The sequence below is a fragment of the Crocuta crocuta genome, unplaced genomic scaffold, assembly GCF_008692635.1.
Source record: "Crocuta crocuta isolate KB4526 unplaced genomic scaffold, BGI_CrCroc_1.0 scaffold1177, whole genome shotgun sequence".
Taxonomy (NCBI): domain Eukaryota; kingdom Metazoa; phylum Chordata; class Mammalia; order Carnivora; family Hyaenidae; genus Crocuta; species Crocuta crocuta.
In genome coordinates this window covers 287,698-313,344 of record NW_027527921.1, presented here as the reverse complement: position 1 = coordinate 313,344, position 25,647 = coordinate 287,698, and the positions used below count along the sequence as shown (strand labels likewise).

The window sequence follows — 25,647 nt, the reverse complement described above, 5'->3', positions numbered from 1 at the left end:
ACATTTCACCAGGTTATGAGCCAAATCTTACTTTGCAGAATCTCGCCTTTCTCCATGTGTAGCAACATGGATGGATCTTGAGGGTGTTATGCTGAGCGAAATAAGTCATGCCGAGAAGGACAAATATCATATGTTTGCATTCATAGGAGGATTAGGAGGAACTGAACGGAGGAACAAGGGGGAGAAGAAGGGGGGAAATGGTGGGGGAAAGGGAGGAGGCAAACCATGAGACTCTTGAATGTTGACAAAAACTGAGAACTGATGGATGTGAGGGGGAGGGGGGATGAGCAAGGTGGAGCACACTTGTGGGGATGAGCACTGGGTGTTATGTGGAGACTAATTTGACAATAAACTATTTGTAAATAAATAAATAAATAAATATGAAGAAAAAACTAATCTGACCTTTCAAAGTGCGATCATTTGTCACTCTTTTTGAGGGCTTACAGTAAGTCACTATGCTGCTAGTAAGCAGAGAGAGTAATGGAAACATGGTCTCTATCGTATTAGAGAATTTTGTCCCAGAAGAGAAAATATAGGAATTTATTCTAAACATAAAGGAGAAATCTGGGGTGGTTATCCAGATCATTCAAACTAAAGATTTTTTTAATTGGCCTCAATTATGAGAAACATCCTTCTAAGTGCCCAAGGATGCAGGGTCTCTGAGTAATGAGTACATATTTTGGGATTCTTCCTGTAGTGCTCTCATTGAATTGGGAAGTCCTCACCCAGTTTTGTCCCAGGATTAGTTGGGACCTAAGTTTAGCCAAGGTCAGAGGACTGGTAAGGCGTCTGGTCATTCCTAAAGAAACCCACTGTTCCTTCTGTTCTGGGAGCCATACAACATGCAAAGTTATCCAGGATGCTTTGATCTTTTTCCTTCTTTATATTTTCTTTCCATTTGTTCTTTTGGATAATTTTATATTGTTTTTAATTAGGAAAGTGTTACATAAATAAAGAATAAGTTACTATTCTTCCCCCACCCATTGCCATCCCTCTAAGTCGTGTATCCCTCCCTTTTCTCAGTGCTTAATCAAACATGCAGACACTGTAGAGTTTTGTGTTTTGTCTTTATAGAAGATGTGATCATATTGTACACATTACTTTGCAGCCTGCCTTTTCCCTTACTTACTGTATATGGAGCGAGTCCTTCAGGTCAATAGAGATCCAGTTTATGTTGTTATTAACTCCCTAGTACTCCCACAAATATATAGTATCCAGCTCTTCCTTACTAATCTATGACTGTTGCCAGGTATTGGTTTTGATGCCAGATATTGTTGTGTTGGTACTTTTAATCTGCTAATCTGTGTAGCATGGATTCCCAAATTTGGAACTACTGGGTCAGAAGTATACATTTACTTGAAATTTTAGTGGTTATTACTAAACTTGTTGAGATTTACTTTTTTCACAAGCAGAATAGGATCATGCTCTTTTCCCCAAGACATGCTCATTACTCGTGTGTGTTTGTGTGTGTGTGTGTGTGTGTGTTGCTAGCCTGATGGGTGGACAGTGGTATGTTTTTTAGCTTTGATTTGTACTTCCTAGACTACTAGTGAGCTTGAGCATCTTTTTATGAGTTTATCATCCATTGATTTTCTTCTTTTGTGAATAGCGAGTTTATTTGCCAATTTTTAATCTGTGTTCTTTGCTTTTATCAACTTCTTGGTCATTTGACTTGCTCTTATGTTTTCCCCAAGCTATCATTTATCTAAATCAGTGTTTACTTACTGATTTTTGGGACCAGATGATTCATTGTGGGCATCTGTTCTGTGCATCATAGGATGCTCAGAAGTATATACCCATCTATAACTGAAATTTTCCCAGACATTGCCAAATATCCCCTGGGTGTTTAGGGAAAAAAATCACCTTTGGTCAAGAACCACCGGTATAAACTGTTAATGGTATCTTTCTATCATTTGAGTTTTTGTTCACTTTAAAGAAGTCAACTATTTCTTTTTTCAAGAGCATCTTCTATATTTTCTGCCTTAAGAAAGTTTTCTCCCATCCAAGTTTGTACAAATAATATCCTAGATTTTATTCTAATAGTTTGTAATTTTTTCATAAGGAAAGTCATTTCATTAGAGTTTGCTTAAGTGTTAAGCAGTTTCTTCCCAAAATGTTTCCATTAACTAATTCACTAACCATTTATTAGGTAACGGGTATATACAGAGTGTTGTTCTAGGTTCCAGGACACAAGTGGGGAATAGACAGGCTTGCCCTCTGGAAACCCACCATCTAGAAAGGGAGTTAGATGTATATCCAGCCAATTTCATCATGTTACAGTGCAAGACAACAGTGAGTCTGGTAGGTGGTGCACAGACCAGATACTGATGAAAGGTAAGTTCAGGCTTGCTAGGTGGAAGTGGTAAAAGACAGGGAGTCTTCTAGAGGTAGGGTTATCTAAGCAGGATTTGGAGGTGGAGTAGGTGTTTGCAGGGAGAGTGTGAGGCCATCCCAGGCAGAAGGAGCAGCATATGCCAAAGCTTGGAGGTGTGGGACAGCATGATGGTAGATGCAGGGAGGCAGGGTAGAAATATTTCGTGTCTTTTATGTATTATTCATTATTCAAAGTGATTCCATCCAAAAAGAGTGCCTCAAAACCCCCACAGCAGAAAAGGCAGCTTCCTGTCTTTGACCCTGTACCCAGGATAGAATGGGTAGGAGTGCCCCAGGAGGAGGAAGATGTCGGTCACTAGAAGGGCCCATCCTCTGAAGACCCAAGCCAAGCCTGAACCAGGCCTGCTTTATAACTTATTTTGTAAAAATGGGGGCACCTGGGTGGCTCAGTCGGTTAAGTGTCCAACTTTGGTTCAGGCCGTGATCTCACAGCTAGTGAGTTCAAGACCTGCTTTGGGCTCTGTGCTGACAGCTTGAAGCCTGGAGCTTCCTTCAGATTCTGTGTCTTCCTCTCTCTCTGACCTTCCCCAGCTCATGCTTTGTCTCTCTCTGTCTCTCTCTCTATCTCTCTCTCAAAAAAAAATTAAATAAAAATTAAAAAATTATATAAAAAATGTACATGCATTTCTAGCATGGGAACACAAAATACGTTTAGGGAATTCTATAAGAAGCAGCACTTACTAATATTCTTTGCCCCCAAATGTTACCAAGTCTTATAGCAAGATTTGTTTTTTCACACTGAGGTAGCATTTCAAAGAGAGAAATCTTGTCTCAGGAGGAGAAACTGCCTTTATTCAAAGGGAAAAAGAAACTACACTTACTTACTTTAATGGATCCAACAACTTAGCAGTAATGTCTTTGCTTCTTAGCTGAGAGATTTGGGGAAAAGCATTTTCCTGGTATTTAACTCTCTGAATTATACTTGAATCTTCTACTTTTTGTATACCTGCTTTAGAAAGAGATTGAAAGCAGCAAGAAGATATTTGCAATGCCTCTCCCACCTTAGTTTATTTTTCTGCAGAAGATTCCAACAGCATAACCTATTCCTGGGTTGTGTCTTTTGCCTGAGCCACTTAGACCTGAAGTCGTGTTTTATGTACCCAGAGAAATGGCAATCCGCTTCCCACATTCCCTTGTAAAACTGACACTTGTGGTGGTTTTCAAAAGACAGAAACCTCCTTTAGCCTCGCAATGTTTATGTATGTTATGATTTATTAATTTCTTTGCTGTGACTTCTCTTTTCATTGTTAGGGTTATTGCTTCATGAAGAAAATATTTTATGGTATTAGTAAAGGAAACTAAAAGAATGATTTTTGCCACTTTGGTTTTCTTTCCTCTTCTATATTCTTATTAGCAGATACGTGATGGGTATTGATTGCTCTTGTTGAGGCCTTCCATGTGACTGACTGACCTTTCTTTCTCTCTCTCTCTTTTTAATTTTACATGGCTTATTCTTTTTTTTTAATGTTTTTATTTATTTCTAGGGGAGAGAGAGAGAGACAGCATGAGCAGGGGAGGGTCAGAGACAGGGAAACACAGAATCTGAAACAGGCTCCAGGCTATGAACTAGCTGTCAGCACATAGCCCGACGTGGGGCTCGAACCCACAAACCATGAGATTATGACCTGAGCTGAAGTTGGACACTTAACCAACTGAGCCCCCCAGATGCCTGCTTTTGGTCTTTTTTTTTTTTTTTAGTTTATTTATTTATTTTGAGTGAGAGAGCGAGCAGAGTAGGGGGGAGAGAGGGCGGGGGAGAGAGAGAGAGAGGAAAAGAGAGAGGGGAGGGGGGAAAGAATTCCAAGCGGGCTCTACACTGCCAGCACAGAGCCTGACACAAGGCTTGAACCCATGAACCATGAGATCATGATCTGAGCTAAAATCAAGAGTGGATACCTAACTGACTGAGCCACCCAGGTGTCTGTAATGCTTTGATCTTGCCTGCTTCTTTATCTTATGTCAATATTGTCAATGCTGGGGTGTCTGTACATAAAAGGCTTCATTATTTTCAATCTCTTTTGATAATTTGGTTTTAAATCTAGCTCATGTCAAAAGCATAATAGTTGGATTTTGGTTTTGAATGGAGTGGCTATCTCTACTCAATTAAAAAACTTACTAATGTAGGAGGGATTTTGTTCATTTTCATACCTTCAGGAACTTTTTCTTTTGAAAGAAACTGATGCTGAATGTAAAAAGCCCAAAAGTTATCATCTAAGTATAGAACTTGAAATTTTCTCCTCATTCCATCTCTATAACCATAATTCCAGAAATATTTTGTTATATATATATTTCCAGAACCACTCCCATGCATATATAACCATATATCTGTGCAAGCATAAGATACATATGTAAATTTTTAATGTGATTATATTATACATACTGCTTACCTTATTGTTTAATGAAAATCTCCTTTATTATTTCTGTATGCTACTTTGTATTTCACCACATTCATGCACTTTAGTATTTTAACCAGTCTCTTGCAGCCAATCAGTTAACTTATTGATATTTTAAAATTACTTAGAAAATGTTGAACTTGCACTCTGCTAATATTTATGCATTTAGGGAATTGCAAGTAAGCTGGTAGAGCATCTGAAAGGTGGCAAAATAAAAATGGCCATTCTTCCTTTTTTATATTCTCCTTTCTCACTTGGCTTCTAACTTGTAGGTAGGGTGTTTGTGTACAAGAAACACAAATGGGAAATCTGCCCAGGGAATAATCCCTTTTGAGAAAATGGAAAATTCAGTTTACATTTGTGAAAATGAATTCTTGGAGCTGGACTGATAGTTCTGCTAAGTAATCACCTTTTGATTTTCAGATAGGCGCTTCTTTTTTTGCCTCCAGTATTGTCAGTGGCCACTTCATAGGCCTGGCTGGCATAGCAGTGATATCAGGGATTGCTGTTGGGACCTTTGAGTGGAATGTAAGTAATACCCTGTGCAGCAACTAACCTCCCTCTTTATCATTGTCCAAATAAAACTGCTACACATAAAACTTGTTTTCTCTCTCTGGTAAATAATGAAAACTTCTCGAGAAGTCATGGAAAAAAGAACCAAGTCTTTGACTTTCAAAATTGTGCTAGTTTGCATTCTTCTTAGTTAATGAAGTTAATGAAAAGACAGAGAATGTTACATCCCAAAGGCCATAAGAATACAATGAACAAAGAACTTTTTGGAGACTAGCCAGGGAGCGAAAAGATAAAAGACCATATTAATATTTAAATATATGCATACATACACATTGATGTTTAGATATGCATACAGATATATACGTTTTTATGTGTATACACACATATGTCTCCATATGTACATGTGAATATGCACGTGTATATATATGTATATGCCTATGTATGTATTGCAGTATGTATTGAGAGTGGGCTCTACTGTACTCTTCAAGATATTCAACTAATTACTACAAAACTCTTAATTGACCTACTAAGGTATACAAGATTTCAACCATAAAACCTATGAAATGGATTATTTATTTAATCTGTGGAACACATTTGTTGTAAGACCTAGAATTTGGTCACCTAAATATAAGTGAACTTATAGTCTTGGGCTTATTAACTTATCTCTATAAAAATCATCTGACTTTTCTGGATAAATCAGAAAGCTCCCTACCTTCTGAGTCTCATCTTTCTTCTTGTAGACCACAAAAATAAAGGCTACTTCTAGCAGAGATGATTTCAAACCAAGCCAAAAGCCCTGGCCTTTACCACCATTTACCTCTCAGAATTTACTAGCATCTCCTTTATAAATTCAATTTCCCTTACCCTTTCTTTGTAAGAAAGCCAGAGCCAAATTTATTACTTAATTTTAATAACTTTAATATGAAATTTTGGTAGTATTTCGTCTTCATTTTTCTGAATGGTTTCTGATATTCTTTTCTTTTTTTAGCTATAATTTATATATTAGCCACCTTTATTTCTATCTGGAAGTAGCTAAACAATAAATTAAAAATAATTATGTGACAACTTGCTCAGCTAAACCTCACCCCACCAAATTAAGAAAACACTTTTCCATAGGCAAAGATCATGTGCCTGTAAGTAATTCATTGTACTGGAAGGTATGTGCTTGGGCTATTTATAAGGTTCCCAGTACTGATACATTTGTTAGTCTCAAAACAGAAGTCACTGAGCTTGCATCTCATATAAGAGCTTGCCCTAGATGGAACTCTGACATAATTCTCTTTCTTGGTTTCAGGCTCCATTTCTGCTCTGTGCTCTTGGTTGGATATTTTCTCCTATTTACATTAAGGCTGGGGTGAGTAGCCATTATCAGTTTTCTATAGAATTTTTTTCTTAAAAATATTGCATATGTACATAAAAATACATGTAGAGGCAAGTTAAACTTCTCAGTCTTTTGATCCTTTTACTGACTTCCCTAAACCCTGAGAAATGCCTAAAATAACATCACTCAGCCTTGGATACACAGAGGTCGGTAACTGCTTGCTCTTTCCCTCTAGACCTTATTCAAAGGTTCACTTTTTAGGGCTTTTACAGAAAACGTTTGAAAAATTTATTTAAAAATAAAACCTAAATAAACGAAGAGCACAACTATGTTAATGACTAGAAGACAATATCTTTAAAATGTTAGTTCTCTCCAAATTAGTCTGTACTTGGAATGAAATTCAAAACAGAATTTTTTTTAGAAACTTGACTTGCTGATTCCAAACTATATGTAGGGTATCCAAAATCTATAAAGAACTCACCAAACTCCACACCCGAAAAAGAAACAACCTCGTGAAGAAATGGGCAAAAGATATGAACAGACACTTCTCCAAAGAGGACATCCAGATGGCCAACAAACACATGAAACGATGCTAGCATCCCTCCTCATCAAGGAAATTCAAATAAAACCACACTGAGATACCACCTCATGCCAGTCACAGTGGCTATACTGAGCAAATCAGAGAATCTAGATGTTGGCGAGGATGTGGAGAAACGGGCACCCTCATACACTGTTGGTGGGAATGTAAACTGGTGCAGCCCCTCTGGAAAACAGTGTGGAGGTTCCTCAAAAAATTAACAACAGAACTCCCCTATGACCCAGCAATAGCACTGCTAGGAATTTTCCCAAGCGATACAAGAGTGCTGATGCATAGGAACACATAGACCCCAATGTTCATAGCAGCACTCTCAACAATAGCCAAAACATGGAAAGAGCCTAAGTGTCCATCAATGGATCAAGAAGATGTGGTTTCACTGAGATACCACCTCACACCAGTCAGAGTGGCTAAAATGAGCAAATCAGAGAACTCTAGACGCTGGCGAGGATGTGGAGAAACGGGCACCCTCCTACACTGTTGGTGGGAATGTCAACTGGTACAGCCCCTCTGGAAAACAGTGTGGAGGTTCCTCAGGAAACTAACAATAGAACTCCCCTATGACTCAGCAATAGCACTGCTAGGCATTTACCCAAGGGATACAGAAATGCTGAGGCATAGGAGCACATGTACCCCAATGTTCATAGCAGCACTCTCCACAATAGCTAAAACATGGAAAGAGCCTAAGTGTCCATCAACAGATGAATGGATCAAGAAGATGTGGTTTATCTATACCATGGAATACTACATGGCAATGAGAAACAATGAAATCTGGCCATGTGTAGCAACATGGATGGACCTTGAGGGTGTTATGCTGAGCGAAATAAGTCAGGCAGAGAAGGACAAATACCATATGTTTGCAAGTATAAAAGGATTAGGAGGAACTTAACGGAAGACCAAGAGGGAGAAGAATGGGGGAAATAGTGGAGGAGAGGGAGAGAGGTAAACCATGAAATACTCTTGAATACTGAGAACAAACTGAGGACTGATGGGTGTGGGGAGGAGTGGGGAGACGGACATGGAGGAGGGCACTTGTGGGGATGAGCTCTGGGTGTTATATGGAAACCCACTTGACAATAAACTATTTGTAAAAGAAAAAAAGAAAAGAATGAAGGAGAAGGAAAGAAAAAAGAAATGAAAGAAAACAAGCACAACCTTAACAGCTTAAAACAAAAAAAATTTTTTAATTAAAAAAATAAAAAAGATAAATAAATACATGTTTAAAAAAGTAAAAATAAATAAATAAAATGTATGTAAGGGACAGCTGGGTGGCTCAGTTGGTTAAGTGTCCGACTCTTGATTTCAGCTCAGGCCATGATCTCATGGTTTGTGAGTTTGAGCCCTGCATCAGGCTCTATGCTGACATTGCAGGGCCTGCTTGGAATTCCCTCTCTTCCTCTCATTCTACTTCTCTCTCTGCCCTTCTGCTGCTCATGCTCAGGGTCTCTCTTTCTCTCCAAAATATATAAATTTAAAAAATATTTTAAATAAAATGTATGTAGGAAATAAGGGGGTAAAGACATGCCAGTGTCCAGCTGAGAGAGAACAGAGACCGTCTAGCCTGTACATCTGTGAAAAATGTGCAGTAACATCATCAACATGGTGGAAAAAGAGCTTTCTACCATCTTTCCTCAAAGAAAACCAATTTAGTAATCACCCACAGGTAAGCTGGCCTTTGTGGAAGACCAGAAATCCACTGGAGAAGTTCTAGCACATGTTCTGGGAAAAGAAAATCCAAGATTGGATGTAATGAAGAGAGTGAAAAGAAGAGTTTCAGTGTACTTATGTCCCACCCCTTCCCCAAGGTGGCACAGCTAAGTGCCAAGAGAGACCTTCTCAGCCTGAAATTGCTCCCACAGGGGAAATTGAGAGCATGGGAGTAAGTGCTCAGCTCTCCAGTTGTGCAGAAGTCTGCCAAGAAGACCCACTGCTTTCTCACCCCATCTAGAAAATGGAGGTGTGCTGCACATTCTGGGGGGCTGGGGAGTGGCTGAGAGAACAGCAGCCATGGCTCTCAGATGGCGTTAGAAGAACATGAATCCTACTAAGAGATTTGCAGACTTAGGAAACCTACCAGTGAGCCACTGGGGTCTCCTCACCTACATATCCCCTCAATTGGCCCAAAGGGACCCCAACATGCCACACATCTCACCCACATACACCTTCACCCACTGGCCAGCTCCCTTTATGCACCTCTGATGGTGGCAAGAGCAAGTTTTGTGTGGTTTTTGTTTGTTTGTTTGTTTTTGTTTGTTTTTTTTTTTGCAGAAAGTTAGTATTCACAGAAAGCCAGACTGACTCTGAGATTGGCAGAAAGCACAGAAACTAGAGCATTCAGCCTTGCCCTAGGTAAAGCAAGCAAAGGGAAGGCTGTCAGAACCTGGCCTGGCTTTGCAGGATCAAGAGAAGACATATAATCTTAAAAAGGATTCCCCCAAAAAAGGAACAAGAAGTGTGGAGCAGGTATATGCATAGAATAGGTCTGAAAAATCCTCAGAATTTCTAGCAGGGCTTACAAATGTATTTTTCTCCAAAAGCCAGTCAGTAAAGATGAAGAGACGACTACTACCTGAAAGACAGCAATACACAATTTGAGAAACATGGGGCCACCTAGGTGGCTCAGTCAATTAAGCATCCAACTCTTGATCTCGGTTCAGTTCTTGATTGCAGTTCAAGCCCCAGATTGGGCTCCACACTGGTCATGGAACCAACTTTAAAAAAATATTTTTTGAGGAACATGAAAAATCAAGAAAACATGGCACCACCAGAGGAGTACAGGTTTCCAGTAACCAACTCCAAAGAAGTGGAGATCTGAGATTTGTTTGATAAAGAATGCAAAATAGTTGTTTGAAAGAAGCTTGGTGACGTACAAAACACAGAAAAACATTAAATAAAGTAAGGAAAGCAATACATGGAGGAAAGAGAAGTTTAAAAGAGATCATGAAAATAATCAAACAGAAATTCTGGGGCTGGAGTATATAAAGAATGAAATGAAAAGTGCAATAGAGAGCATGAATATCAGACTGCAACCAGTAGAAGAATCTGTGAAGTAGAAAACGGTTCATTTGAAATAATTCAGTCAAGGGAGCCAATGAAAAAGAGATAAGAAAGGGTATGAGACTATGGGATACCATTAAGAGAAACAACCTACACATCAGGGGCTCCCGGAAGGACAAGAGAGAAAGAAAGGGACAAAAAGCTTATTTCAATAAATAGTGGCTGAGAACTTCCCAACTCTGGGAAGAGATTTAGATTTCCAAGATTATGAAGCCTCTAGGTCCCCCTACCAAATTTCAACCCCAAACTATATTCTCTTTCTTATAATGAAATTGTCTAAAATCAAAGAGAAAAAAATTTAAACAAGAGAAAAATCTGCACGTACATGGGAACCCCCCATAATGCTATCTGCAGATTTCTTAGCAGAAGCCTTGCAGGTCAAGAGAGAGAGATGATATAGTTAAAGTGATTTAAAAAAACCTGTCTACCAAGTATACTTTACCTGGTAAAGTTATCCTTTAGAAATGGAGAGGAGTGTTTAGGTGGCTTAGTTGGTTAAGTATCTGACTCGATTTTGGCTCAGGTCACAATCTCACGGTCATGAGATTAAGACCCGCATTGGGCTATGTGCTGGGCATGGAGCCTGTTTAAGATTCTCTCTCTCCTCTGCCTCTCCACCACTTGCTTGCTTTCTCTTTCTTGCTATCTCTGTCAAATTAATAAATAGTAAAAAAATAAAAATAAGATGAGGGGCAAGATGAAGTAGAAGTAGGGAGCTCCGTACATTGCACTCGCCCTCATATCTCTCATGGAGAAGGCCTGAAGCCATAGGAACCCTTACAGAATCCAGGACTTTGGGAGGAAAAGGAGACAGAGTCTGCTGAGAAAACCTTCTAGTGTGAGTGTGAACTGGTGAAGATAAAATCAGGCCAGGATCAGAGACACAGAGGGATGAAGCAATCCCCCTCTGCGGGGAGTCTAGAGGTGAAAGAGAGAAGCCAAAACTGTTCAAGACAATGTCCCTGTCGCTGGAGAAGAGAAAAACCTCCACTTGGGACACAGAGGGATCCAGTTACCTGCTTTCCAGCTGACCCAAGGCGGGACACACTCGTCCCAGGTGATCCCCAGGGAAACTGATGCGCCGCGGCCGCGCCTTTGTGCTTCTGGTTGGGCTGGATCCCCAGAGGGGAGGCGAAGGGCTTAAAACTGGGAGATTTGCCCGCGAGTTCGTGTTTTGGGAGATGGGACACAAGGGACCCGGTTTCCTGCTCTCCAGCTGACCCTAGGCGGGATGCACTCGTCCCAGGCGACACCCAGATGAAACGACTCCTCGCTCACCAACCCGACCTGGAGGAGAGAGGAGCACCGGCTTCTGGCTCAATCCCCAGGGGGAAGGCAAGAGGCTTTGGACTGCCCTGAGGAGATCACATGCGAGTTTGTGTTTCCAGCAATTTCAGTGAGATTCGTGGACTGGTATCTGGAAACGAGGCCTGGCCTGGGATATATAGCACAGCCCACCGTGGCTGTGCCCCCGGCACAGAGAGTTTACACACTCAAAAAAGTGAGTTGCAGCCCTTGTTCAAGAAGGGACTGGAGCACACCCAGTCTTCTCCCCACAACCGCCAAGGCAGGACTCCCTAAGGACGCATTGGACCAAACCATGCCCATTCCTGCTAGAGAGCTGCCCNAAGCCACCCAGGCGCCCCCCCCCCTTTTTTTTAACCGGACCAGGGGCAAGACCAATATGGATGCATTTCCCTGATTAATTCTGGTCACTGGCTTGCTTAAACAGTCACATTTAATCCATTCTCTACATGTAAATTCTACTCCTACCTACCTTTTCATATCTTTTTCTCTGGAGTAATCAGACTATATAGTTTCTCTGGATAACACCAGCGTCCTTTCTTTCACCTCTTCTTCAACCATATTCCACTCCTTCACTCTTTGAAAAAAGCTTCTTATTTCTTCTGCCTCCTCATTTCATTTCCAATTTCGCCTCATCCCCACCCTGTCATTTCTCTCTTTCTCTATGCTCTTCAACCAACACTGCATACACTGGCTATTTATTTGTCGCTGGGAAATCTGATTATATGCTATAAACTGTTCTTTGTCTGTTGGGTTTCTTCTTTTTTCCTCTTCTCTTTTTCTTTTTTGTGTATTTTTAGTTTTTATTATTCGCCTTCCCTCCTCCCTCTTTTTTCTTTTTCATTTTCTCCTTTGGTTTGCGTGTTTGTTGGATTTGTGTGTGCGTTTGTGTGCCTTTGTTCACTGCGTGTTTGTCTGTTTCCTTTTCCAGGGCTACCGCAAGAAACAAGCCAAAGTACACATGGTGGAGAGTCCCAAAAACCACTACCAGTAGGAAAATAAAATAACCAAGGTCTCAACAAGAGAGACCAAGAGATACCATTCAAAGAACACTTTCTGAAAGGACAGGACCTGGACAGTAAAAGAGCATTCTTTGGTACAAGAGCGCTCACAGGTGCAGAGAGCATAACAAGCTTTTAAAACTAATAAGAGATAGAAAGCTAACCAAAATGACTAAAAGGAAGAACTCTCCTCCAAAGAAATTCCAGGAAGAATTGACAGCTAAAGAACCGCTCAAAACAGATATAAGCAAAATAACTGATTAAGAATTTAGAACTATAATCATAAAATTAATCGCTGGGCTTGAAAAAAGCATGGAGGACATCAAAGAAACTATGGCTACAAACACTATGGAGCTTAAAAATAGTTATGATGAATTAAAAAATGTGATAAATGAGATACATAATAAACTGGAGGCGTCTAATGCACGGATTGAAGAGGGAGAAAAGAGACTAAGTGATTTAGAAGACACAATTATAGGAAAAGAAGAAACTAGAAAAAAAAGATAAACTGTTCCAGGAACATAAAAGAAGAGTTCGAGAGCTCAGTGATACAATCAAACGGAACAATATCCATATCATAAGAATCCCAGAAGAGGAAGAGAGAGGGAAAGATGCTGAAGGAGTCCTGGAACAAATTATAGCAGAGAACTTTCCCAACCGGGGAAGGAACTAGACGTTGAAATTCAAGAGGCACAGAAAACTCCCTTCAGACGTAACTTGAATCGATCGTAACTTGAAACGACATATCATAGTGAAACTGTCAAAATATAAGGAAAAAGAGAGTATTTTGAAAGGAGCTAGGGAGAAAAGGGCGCTAACATACAAAGGGAAACCTATCAGAGTGGTGACAGACCTATCTACAGAAACTTGGCAGGCCAGAAAGGAATGGCAGGAGGTCTTCAATGTGATGAACAGAAAATATGCAGCCAAGAATCCTCCATCCAGAAGCCTGTCATTTAGAATAGAAGGAGAGATAAAAGTGTTTCCAGATAAACAAAAATGGAAAGAATTTGTCACCACCAAACCAGCTCTACAAGAAATTCTGAGGGGAACTCTCTGAGAGAAATGTTGCAAGGAATGCAAGATACCAGAGACTCCACCACAAGTATGGATCCCACAAAGGACACAATGAATCTAAACCCATATATTTCAATAATAACACTGAATGTAAACGAACTAAATGCCCCCAATCAAAACAGATAGTGTAGCAGAATGGATAAAAAACCAAAATCCATCTATTTTCTGTCTACAAGAAACTCATTTTAGACAGGAGGACACCCTCAGATTGAAAGTAAGGGGATGGAGACATATCTATCATGCTACAGGAAGTAAAAAAAAAAAAAGTTGGAGTAGCTATACTTATGTCAGACAGACTTAACTTTAAAGACAGTAACAATGGATGAAGAAGGGCATTATATAATAATTAAGGAGTCTATCCATCAAGAAGAGCTAACAATTATAAATGTCTACACACCAAATGTGGGAGCACCTAAATACGTAAAAGAACTAATCACAAATAGAAACAGGAACACGACAGGGATATCCACTCTCACCACTGCTGTCTAACATAGTGCTGGAAGTCCTAGCATCAGCCATTAGACAACAAAAGGAAATCAAAGGCATCGGAATTGGCAAAGAAGTCAAACTTTCACTTTTCGCAGGCGACATGATACTCTACATAGAGAACCCAACAGACTCCACCAGAAGCCTACTAGAACTGATCCAAGAATCAGCAAAGTTGCAGGGTACAAAATCAACATACAGAAATAGGTTGCATTTTTATACACCAACAATGAAGCAACAGAAAGAGAAATCAAGAAACTGATCCCATTCCATGAGAGACTCTTGAATGCTGAGAAACAAACTGAGGACTGATGGATGTGGGGGGAGGGGGGAGATGGGTATGGAGGAGGGCACTTGGGATGAGCACTATGTTATGGAAACCAATTTGACAACAAACTATTTGTAAAAAAAAAAAAAAAAGAAAGAAAAAAGAAAAAGAATGAAACTGATCCCACTCACAATTGCACAAAAAAACATAAAATATCTAGGAATAAACCTAACCAAGGATACAAGAGATCTGTATGATAAAACTATAGAAAACTTATGAAGGAAAATCAAGAAGACACAAAGAAATGGAAAAATATTCCATGCTCATGGATTGGAAAAATAAATATAGTTAAAACGTCATTACTACCCAAAGCAATCTACACATTCCATACAATCCCAATCAAAATTTCACCAGCATACTTTTCAAAACTAGAACAAACTGTCCTAAAATTTGTATGGAACCACAAAAGACCCCGAATAGCCAAAGTAATATTGAATAAGAAAAACAAAACAGGAGGCATCANATAAGTCAGGCAGAGAAGGACAGCTACCATATGTTTGCACGTATAGGAGGATTAAGAGGAACTAAACGGAGGACCTTAGGGGAGAAGAAGAGGGGGCATAGTGTGGGAGAGAGAGGGAGGGAAACGATGAGAGACTCTTGAATGCTGAGAACAAACTGAGGACTGATGGGTGTGGGAGAAGGTGGTGTGGTGGGCATGGAGGAGGGCACTTGTGGGGATGAGCACTGTGTGTTCTATGGAAACCAACTTGACAATAAACTATTTATACAAAAAAAATATAACTTGTGGTGCCTGTGAGGCTCAGTTCATTAAGTGTCCAACATTGGCTCAGGTCATGACCTCGCAGTTTGTGGTTTGGAGCCACATGTCAGGCTCTGTGCTGACAACTCAGAGCCTGGAATCTGCTTCAGATTCTGTGTGTGTGTGTCTTTGTCCCTCTTCTGCTTATGCTCTCTGCCTCTCTCAAAATTAAACATTTAAAAATAATAAAAAATAAAATATAAAATATAGTTATAATTATTAATGGATACATAGTATAAAAAATATAAATTGTGATATCAAAACATAAAATGTTGAGGTGGTGAATAAAAGGTACTGTTTTTGTGTGTGATCAAATTTATCATCTTAAAATAAACAATTATATCTATGAGAAATTTTATGTAAATCCCATGGTAACAAAAAGCATAAGGTTGCAGTAGATACAGAAAAGATAAATAGAAAATGAAGGTATACTTCTATGGAAAATCATCAATTTGCAAAGGAAGACTGCATGAGGAAGAAAATTACAAGGGAACTATAAAGCTACCAGAAAGCAATGAGTAAGATAGCATTTGTAGTCCTTACCTTTCAATAATTATTTTAAATATAAATGAATTAAATTCTCTAATCAAAAGGCACAGAATGGCTACATGGATTTTTTTAAGTAGTATGGTGACTACCATTAACAATGGTGTATTATAGGGGCGCCTGGGTGGCTTAGTCAGTTAAGCGTCCGACTTTCGCTTAGGTCATGATCTCATAGTTCGTGGGTTCAAGCCCCACGTCGGGCTCTGTGCTGACTGCCAGCTCAGAGCCTGGAGCCTGTTTCAGAGTCTGTGTCTCCCTTTCTCTCTGACCCTCTCCTGCTCACGCTGTCTCTCTCTCTCTCTCTCCTAGAAATGGAGAAAACATTTACAAAAAATTTTTTAAAATGGTGTATTATATACTTAAAAGTTGTGAGAGGGTAATTCTTGAAAGTTCTCATCATTAAAAAAAAAGGTAATTATATAAGGTGATGCAGAAGTTAACTAACCTTACTGTGATAATCATTTTGCAAGTATATGTATATCAAATTGTGTTGTATACCTTAAACTTACACAATGTTAAATGTTATTATATGTCCATAAAGGTGGAAAAATGAAAATGTATGTAAAAAAGCAAAAGCATAAGAATAGCAAACAGTCTCCTATCAAAGAAAAATAAGGATTTGCCTTTAAATATGAATACTTACTATAAAGCTATAGTAATTAAGAAAATATGGTATTGACACAAGAATAAAAACATTAACAAGTGGAAAAGAGAAAAAACTCAAGAACACTCATGTACATGGACCTGATTTGTCATATCGATGGCACTATAGATCACTGAGGAAAGGAGGGTCAGTTGATTACCATATGAAAAAAATCATATTGGAATCTTATTCTACACAAAAATAATTTTAAATTGATAAAAGACTTAAATAGGAAAGGCAAAAGATTTTAAACTTTTATAAGGAAGTATAGATTATCTTTATGTCTTTGAGGTAGAGAGGGATTTTAAAGTAAGATAGAAAAAGCTCAAATCCCTGGCTGACCACCAAAGTACACATGCAATTATGAGAACACAGGGAGCCAAAAAATATATATATATATACAAACTAGAGGGAGCTCTATCTTACAGAGACAGAGCTACACCTGTGAGATCTGTGACTTTATAGTGCCTAGGACTGAGTACATTCCCCAACGCACACAATGTAGGTAGTGGAGGGCGTCTTACTCATAACAGAGGAGAGAAAAGGGGGCTAAGAAAGCAACAGGAAATTTATATGGAGCTCCAAAAAACAAGAGAGCCAAAGAGGTGATTATCCTTGAATATAAATCTGTGCAAAAATTCTGCATGAAACCTTAATGGACTGTGAGACTACTCAAGTGCAAGGAAAACTTCTAGAGGACCAGGCTAAATTAGCAGCAACTAGAAGCTGAAGAAACAAGCAGAGCAGCTATACACTGCAGGGTGGGAGTGGGAGGTGGGATGGCATAACAGAAAGATGTTACAGTTTGAGTCCAGGCAAGTTAATTGCCTACAAAAACCCCCCAATAAAAAAAAATGAAAATTACCCCCCCCCAAGAAACAGCAATCCTCAGAAGAACAAATCAGATTCTGGAATAGATCATCATATGATCTATCATGGCCAGTCTGCAACCAAGAATTATTAGACATACGAAGAAGTGGGAATATAAATATGACCCACACTCCACATTCTAGGAGAAAAAGCAGTAAATGGAAACTGACTCTGAGCAGGCCCAGATGTTGATTTAACAAACAAAAGACATCAAATCTACTATTATAAATATGTTCAAAGAAATAAAGGAAAATGTGATACTAATGAAAGAGCAAATAGAGTGTCTCAACAGAGAAACTGAAACTATTATAGAAGAGAACCAAATGGAAATTCTAGACAAAGCACAGTAGCTGAAATGAAAAATACACAAGAGGTGCTCTACAGCACAAACAAAATGACAAAAGTGAAAGTCCGTGAACTTGAAGATAATAAGAATTACCCAGGAGAAAGAACAAAAGGGGAAATTTTTGAAGAAAAAGAAACAAAACCTCAGAGACCTGTGATACAATATCAAGTAGTCAAACATACATGTATTCCTATACCAGAAAGGAGAGAGAGAAAGAGGCAGAAAAAAATTTTTTTTTAAGAAATAGCAACTGAAAGTATCCCAAGTGTGGTGGAAAATGTTAATGTACAGATGCAAAAAGCTTAACAAACACCAATGAACACAAAGAAAGCTACACCTAGTTTAACATCATAGTCAAACTCCTAAAGGCAAAGATAAAGAGGACATTTTGAGAGAACTAAAAGAAAAACAATTCATTATATGCAGGGAGGAAATGATAGAGTTAATAAATGAATTCTTATCAGATACAGAGGAAGCCAGAAAACATTCGAAAGGCATATTTAAATGCTGAAAGTAATAAAAATAGGCCAATCACAAATTCCATATCCAGAAAAAGTACTGTTCAAAAATGTAGATGAAATATATACAAATATCAAATAATTATTTGTACACCTAAAGCTAATTTTTAAAAACCTCATTGCAGAAGGAAGGGGGAAATAGTGGGGGAGAGGGAGGGAGGCAAACCATGAGAGACTCTTGAATGCTGAGAATAAACTGAGGACTGATGGGGGGAAGGGGGGTGATGGGTATGGAGGAGGGCACTTGTGGGGATGAGCACTGGGTGTTATATGGAAACCAAATTGACAATAAAATATTTAAGAAAAAAAACCTTATTGCAAAACAAAATAAAGAAGAAAGTGATTAAGTAGGGAAAGATTTCTTAGCCAGGACACTAAAAGCCTAAAACCATAAAGGAGGAAATTGATATATGGAACTTCAAAATAAAACTTTATTTTTTTAAGTTTATTTTTTTACTTTTAGGGGCACCTGGGTGACTCAGTTGGTTAAGCATCATACTTCAAATCAGGTCATGATCTTGTGGTTCATGAGTTCAAGCCCTGCATGGGGCTCTGTGCTGACAGCTCAGAACCTGGACTTTGCTTTAGATTTTGTGTCTCCCTCTTTGTGCCTTCCCCCACTCGTGCTCTGTCTCTCTAAGTTTATTTTTAGAGAGAGAGACAGACAGAGCACGAGTAGGGGGAGGGATAGAAAGAGAGAGGGAGAGAGGGAATCCCAAGTAGGCTGCCTATTGACAGCACGGAGCCTGATGTGGGGCTCAAACTCACAAACCATGAGATCATGACCTGAGCCAGTCAAGAGCTGAATGATTAACCGACTTAGCTACCCAGGCACACCTAAAAATTTTTTTAAGTTTAATTATTTTGAGAGAGGGAGAGAGAATGCATGTGAGCAGGAAGGGGGAGAGAGAGAGTCCAAAGCAGGTTCTGCACCATCACCCTGCAGCCCATCATGCAGCTCAGTTTCACAAACCGCAAGATCATGACCTGAGACAAGATCAAGAGTTGGAGGCGTAACCACTCAGCCACCCAGGTGCCCCATAACCTTTAACTCTGAAAGAGTTTTTAAAAAGAATCTTGTTTTTCTTTTTTAATTTTTAAATGTTTATTTCTTTCTGAAAGAGAGAAAGACAGAGAGCAAGCAGGGGAAGGGCAGCAAGAGAGAGAAGAGACAGACAGACAGAATCTGAAGTAAGCTCCAGGCTCTGAGTTGTCAACACAGAGCCCAATGTGGGGTTCAAACCCACAAACCATGAGATCATGACCTGAGCTGAATTCGGACACTTAACCAACTGAGCCACCTAGGCTTCCTGAAAGACTTTTTAAAAATATTTTTATTTATTTCTAGGAGACAGAGAGAGACAGCGTGAGCGGGGAGGGTCAGAGAGAGAGGGAGACACAGACTCTGAAATAGGCTCCAGGCTCTGAGCTGGCAGTCAGCACAGTGCCCGACGCGGGGCTCGAACCCACGAACCGCAAGATCATGACCTAAGCGAAAGTTGGAAGCTTAACCGACTAAGCCACCCAGGCACCCCTCCTGAAAGATATTTTTAAGAAAATGAAAAGTCGGGGCGCCTGTTTGAGTCTGTGACTCCCTCTCTCTCTGACCCTCCCCTTCTCACGCTGTCTCTCTCTCTCTCTCTCCTAGAAATAAATAAAAAACATAAAAACAAAACAAAACAAAACTGAAAAGTCAAGCTAGAGACTGGAAGGAAATATTTCTAGAATATATTTACATTAAAAGATTTATATCCACAGTATGTATTTTGTTTAAAAAAAACTCTTAAAACTCAGTAGCAAGAACGTTTGAGTATCTCTTTCACCAAAAAAATTACACAAATGGCAAATAATCACCTGAAAAGACGTCCAGTACAACTGATCACTAGGAAAATGGTACTTAACATACCACTGTACCAGAATGGCTAAGAGGAGAAAAGCTGGGGAGGGTGTGGGGCAACTGGGACTCATACATTTCTTGAGGGAATGCAGAATCACTTGACCATGTCAGTTTGGCAGTTTATTCATAAATTAAACCTGACCACCCAGTCAGTAGTATTAATACACTACTAGATATAGATCTTTACCAACCCAGAGAGATGAAAACAGATGTACACACACAAATTTGTACATGAAGCTTCACAGCAGTTGTGTTCCTAATAGCCAAATCTAAAAATAATCTAACTTGCAGTAGCAGAGTAGACAAACAACATGTGATATTGTATACTACTCAGTATGAAAGAGGGGTCATGCAACAGTGTGGTTGAATCTCAAGAGCATCAGGCCAGTGAAAGAAGCAGGACTTTAAAAAGTTATATAGCATATGATTCTATTTACTTAAAATTCTAGAAAAGCAAATCTGTGGGGACAACTGGGACCAAGGGTGTGTTGAAGGCCTCAACTGCAAACCCTAGGGGATTTTGTGCAGGGCATTATGAATAATTAATATTTTGTGAGGCACCTGGGTAGAGCAGTTGGTTAAGGATCCAACTTTTTTTTTTTGGTTCAAAGGCATTTATATTTTATTTTTTATTAATAATTTATTTATTTTTTAAATTCACATCCAAGTTAGTTGGCATATGGTGCAACAATGATTTCAGGAGTAGACTCTTTACTGCCCCTTACCCATGTAGCCCATCCCCGCTCCCACAACCCCTCCAGGAACCTTCTGTTTGTTCTCTATATTTCAGAGTCTCTTATGTTTTGTCTCCCTCCCTGTTTTTATATTATTTTTGCTTCCCTTCCTTTAAGTTCATCTGTTTTGTATCTTAAAGTCCTCATATGAGTGAAGTCATATGATATTTGTGTTTCTCCAACTTGCTAATTTCTCTTACCATAATACCCTCTAGTTCATCCATGTAGTTGCAAATGGCAAGATTTCATTCTTTTTTATTGCTAATATTCCATAGTAATATTCCATTGTGTATCTATACCACATCTTCTTTATAAACCACTCATCTGTCAATGGACATTTGGGCTCTTTCCATACTTTGGCTATTGTCAATAGTGCTGCTATAAACATTGGGGTGCATGTGCCCCTTTGAAACAGCATACCTATATCCCTTGGATAAACACCCAGTAGTGCAATTGCTGGGTCGTAGGTTTAGTTTTTTGAGAAACCTCCATATTGTTTTCCACTGTGGCTGCACCAGCTTGCATTCCCACCAGCAGTGCAAAAGAGATCCCCTTTCTCCACATCCTTGCCAACATCTGTTGTTGCCTGAGTTGTTATATTAGCCATTTTGACAGTTGTGAGGTGGTATCTTATTGTGGTTTTGATTTGTATTTCCCTGATAATGAGTGATGTTGAGCATTTTTTCATGTGTCTGATAACATGGATGTCTTGAGAAGTTTCTATTCATCTCTTTTGCCCATTTCTTCACTGGATTATTTGCTTTTTGGGTGTTGAGTTTGATTAGTTCTTTATAGATTTTGGATACTAACCCCTTATCTGATATGTCATTGGCAAATATCTTCTCCCATTACATCAGTTGCCTTTTACTTTTGCTGATTGTTTCCTTCGCTGTGCAGAAGCTTTTTTTTTTGGTGAGGTCCCAATTGTTCATTTTTGCTTTTGTTTCCTTTGCCCCCAGAGAAGCATTGAGTAAGAAGTTGCTCCAGCAAAGGTCAAAGAGGTTTTTGCCTGCTTTATCCTCTAGGATTTTGATGGCTTATGTTTAGGTCTTTCATCCATTTTGAGTATATTTTTGTATGTAATGTTAGAAAGTGGTCCAGGTTCATTCCACTTTTCCTTCTTGGAGAAGTGAGAGGGAAGGGATGCCGTCTGAGTGGTTTCTGAAAAAAAAAAAAAAAAGTAGTCCAGGTTAGGTTTTCTGCATGTCGCTGTCCAGTTTTCCCAGCACCATTTGCTGAAGAGACTGTCTTTATTCCATTGGATAGTCTTTCCTGCTTTGTCAAAGATTAGTTGGCCATACGTTTGTGGGTCCATTTCTGGGTTCTCTATTCTGTTCCATTGATCTGAGTGTCTGTTTTTGTGCCAGCATCCAACTCTTGATTTCAGTTTAGGTCATGATCTTACAGTGATGGGATCAAGATCCATGTTGGGCTCCACGCTAAGCATGGAGCCTGCTTGGGATTCTGTCTCTCTGCTCCTCCCCCCATAATAAATAAATAAACCCATCTTTTAAAAAAGAATGATTAATACTTTTAGTATGGGGGTGATTACATAACTGGATACATTTTCCTAAACTCATCAAACTTCACACTTAAAATGGGAGTGTTTTACTCTGCATAAATTATGCCTTATAAAACTGTTAACATTTTAAAATATTTGTAGAGAGGCATTAAAAATCTGAAAAGCTTATTTGCCATGTTATCTAACATCTGTAGTGGTGAAGCCATAATCCCAAGAAAATTACCTCAGATTATGACTGTATTTGGGGATGAGACCTTCAAAGAAGTAATTAAAATGAGAGATTAGGGTGGGCCCTAATCCAGTATGACTATAGGAAGAGGAAATTTGGACACAGACGTGTACAAAGGAAAGAGAATAGGAAGACACAGCGAGATGACAGCCATCAACAAGACAAGAAGAGAGGCCTCAACAGATCCTTCCTTCACGGCCCCTAGAAGGAACCAAGCCTGCTGTCACCTTGAATTTATAGCCTTCAGAACTGAGAGACAATAACATTTCTGTTGCTTAAGCTACTCTGTCACCCTCTGTGATGGCAGCCCACATGAGAATACTTGGGACAGAAGTGGGGATGGTATACATTTAACAAACATTTATTTACCTACCATGAGCCTGGCACTGTGCATAGGCCCAGGAATCTAATAAACAAAGAGACACACTCCCTTTCGTGGGGGTGCACACAGACTGAGACCGTGGAAGTCAAAATGAACAGAATTATTTGGAGCAGCAGCACACACATGAGAGCATGGGCACAGAGGACCAGGTTGAAGAGCTGTTGAGTCAAGTTCTGTCTCTCCTGAGTACTTGTTATATTTGTAGCATGTGATAAGGCATTTGAATTTGTTCTATGATTATTTCATGAAAGTGATTTGTCATCGTTACACATCTTCAAATAGCTAGATTTCCTTCTACTTTTGGGAGATTGCTTCTTGAAGACAATACTATTGCTTCCCCCATCTTAAGAGGTGGCATGGAATCCAAAGCCAGAGTGCATGACCTTGCTGCTCCTTCTATCCCTGCCCCCTCCCCCCCATCAGCTGTGTCTCTATGATGACCAGCACATTGTGATCAAGACACATCCCTGTGGGTCTGCCTCTTCTGGGACTCTGTCTGGTGGTGACTTCTCTTGTTACTTGTACAGGTAATGACATTGCCAGAATATTTGAAAAAGAGGTTTGGTGGTTTCCGGATCCAGCTCCTCCTTGCTATCTTGTACTTATTCCTTTATATCTTCAGTAGAATCTTGGTGAGTTGTGTAAAAGCCAGCCCAAGAAACAAATAGGAAAAAAATAGTTTAATAACACTTTGGAAAAAATAAAAGCAGGGGCATCTTATTTGTCTCCCAAGCCTAGGTTACAGGTCCCTCCTTTGAATTTCTAGAGAACCTTGGGCTTAGGTGATGTCATTCCTCTGCTTAAAACAATCCAGGAATTTCCACCTCCATTTCAAGAAAACCTAAGCCCCTTGGTATGACCTGTGAGCATGTCCTGTTCTAGTCCCTGCCTCTGCAGCTTTGTCTCCTGGTCTCCTCCCTTGCTCTCACCAGGCTCTGGCCACACTGCCTGCTTTCTGTTTCTCAAACCTGCCAACCTTATTTCCACTGGAAGCCCTTGACACTTGTTTTACACTGTGTCTAGAATGTCCACCCCCACCCCCAAATTTTCCAAATATCACCTCCTTGGAGAGGTCTTCCATGGACATACCTAGTCAATCTGTGCTCCATTACTATGTTTGGGGGGTTTTTGGTAATACTTGTTACCATGTGAGAGTAATTTATCTGTTTCCTTTCTGATTATCTGCCGTCTCCACTTGAGTGCAAGCTTGTTGAGGCCCTGAGCCTTGCCTGGCTTGTTCACTGCATTACCCACTGTGCTGAGAAAATTATTAGCACCTAAGGAACTTGATAATTTTTTTTTTAAAACCAGCTGAATGAAAGGCGCCTGGGTGGCTCACTCGGTTGAGTGTCCATCTTGATTTTAGCTCAGGTCATGATCCCAGGGTCATGGAATCGAGCTCTGTGCTGAGTGTGGAGCCTGCTTAAGATCCCCTCTCTCTCTCTTCCTCTGCCCCTGTCCCTCACTCACACTCTCTAAAATAAAAAATATAAATAAATACATGCATACATACATACATAGAAACTGAGTGAGTGTCACTTATCACACTACATAGAAATTGCCTATTTAGTTTCTGTCACTAAATATAAGCTTCTTGGGGACAGCAACTGAGTTTTAGTAATCCTGTGTCTTCTGAACCTTGTCGGCTATCTGCTATGCTGGTGCACAGTAAACATTTGGTGAGTAAATGGATAGGTGAATAATGGGAGGATCTCTGCCCATTGCATCCCTACATTGGAGATCAGAATAACAAGGCAAGAGATTAACCAATTAAATGATATACAGATGCTTTAAAATCAGTGCCAGCCAAACCAGGGATCAATAAATCCAGCCTACAGGCCAATCAACCTAATGTTCTGCTTTGTACAGTCCTTGAGCTAAGAATGGCTTATTATAGTTCTCAGTGGTTATGGAAAGCAGTGACAGTATGTGGCCTGCAAAGCCTATAGTATTTATCATCTGGTCTTTAAGAGAAAAAACTTACCAGCACCTGTTGAGCTGTCCCCTTTGCCTTTTTCTAATGGCAGAACTGTAGGAACAGCTAACTCTCTGAGCACACTCCCTGTTCTAAGGGTCTAGAGAGGAATAGGCTAAGTGTTGTATGAACTGAATTCATTGGATTGACCCAAGCCTTAAAGGTGCTGACCTTGGTTGAACTCATGGGGCATAAGCCTTTTTTCCCAACAGAATTTGCGTAGTCCTCACCCCGTGTCCTTTAGTGGGGGAGTGTATGTGCTAACCATAGGCCACTTCCTGAATATGGCTTCTAGGGTCTTTATGGTATTGCTGTTGATTGAACTGGAAATGAAAATGCAGCCTGTCTCCTTTGTATTTATTTCAGGTAGAGATCTGTACAGGTGCCATGCTCATGAGACTGGTTTTGGGGTTAGGTGTCTATCTGGCCACCATAGTCTTGCTGACAATCACTGGCATTTATACCATCACAGGTGAGGTTACTGTAACAACACAGATATTTATACTAACACAAAAGCTCTCTTTCTTATAGTGGAGTGCTACTAGACATTGAGGCAGATGGTCTCAGCTTTTGCATTTTCCCTAAGTCTCTAGATCATATTGCTAGGCCTGAGGGGATGAAGCAGTGAAAAGAATGGAGGCAGAGTGCCTAAGTGAGATACAACCTCTAGAAATCAGATAAGACCAGTGGGAGATTTCCAAGGGCACTGGCAAGAAAGGCTGTTATCATGTTTGGAATGGGCCTTGGTCTGA

The 25,647-nt window shown here is 39.7% G+C and overlaps 1 protein-coding gene across 1 annotated transcript in view; it reads left to right on the top strand.

Annotated features, from left to right (window-relative positions):
• Window positions 1–5,210: 5,210 nt before the first annotated feature.
• LOC144219315 (sodium/glucose cotransporter 1-like) overlaps window positions 5,211–25,647 on the top strand; it is a gene marked incomplete at its 5' end in the record, with an annotated part of 41,163 nt that continues 20,726 nt past the window's right edge. The window contains 4 exon segments of the mRNA XM_077749311.1: window positions 5,211–5,315; window positions 6,595–6,654; window positions 23,448–23,552; window positions 25,262–25,367. Of these exon segments, the coding sequence (XP_077605437.1) occupies window positions 5,211–5,315; window positions 6,595–6,654; window positions 23,448–23,552; window positions 25,262–25,367 (376 nt within the window).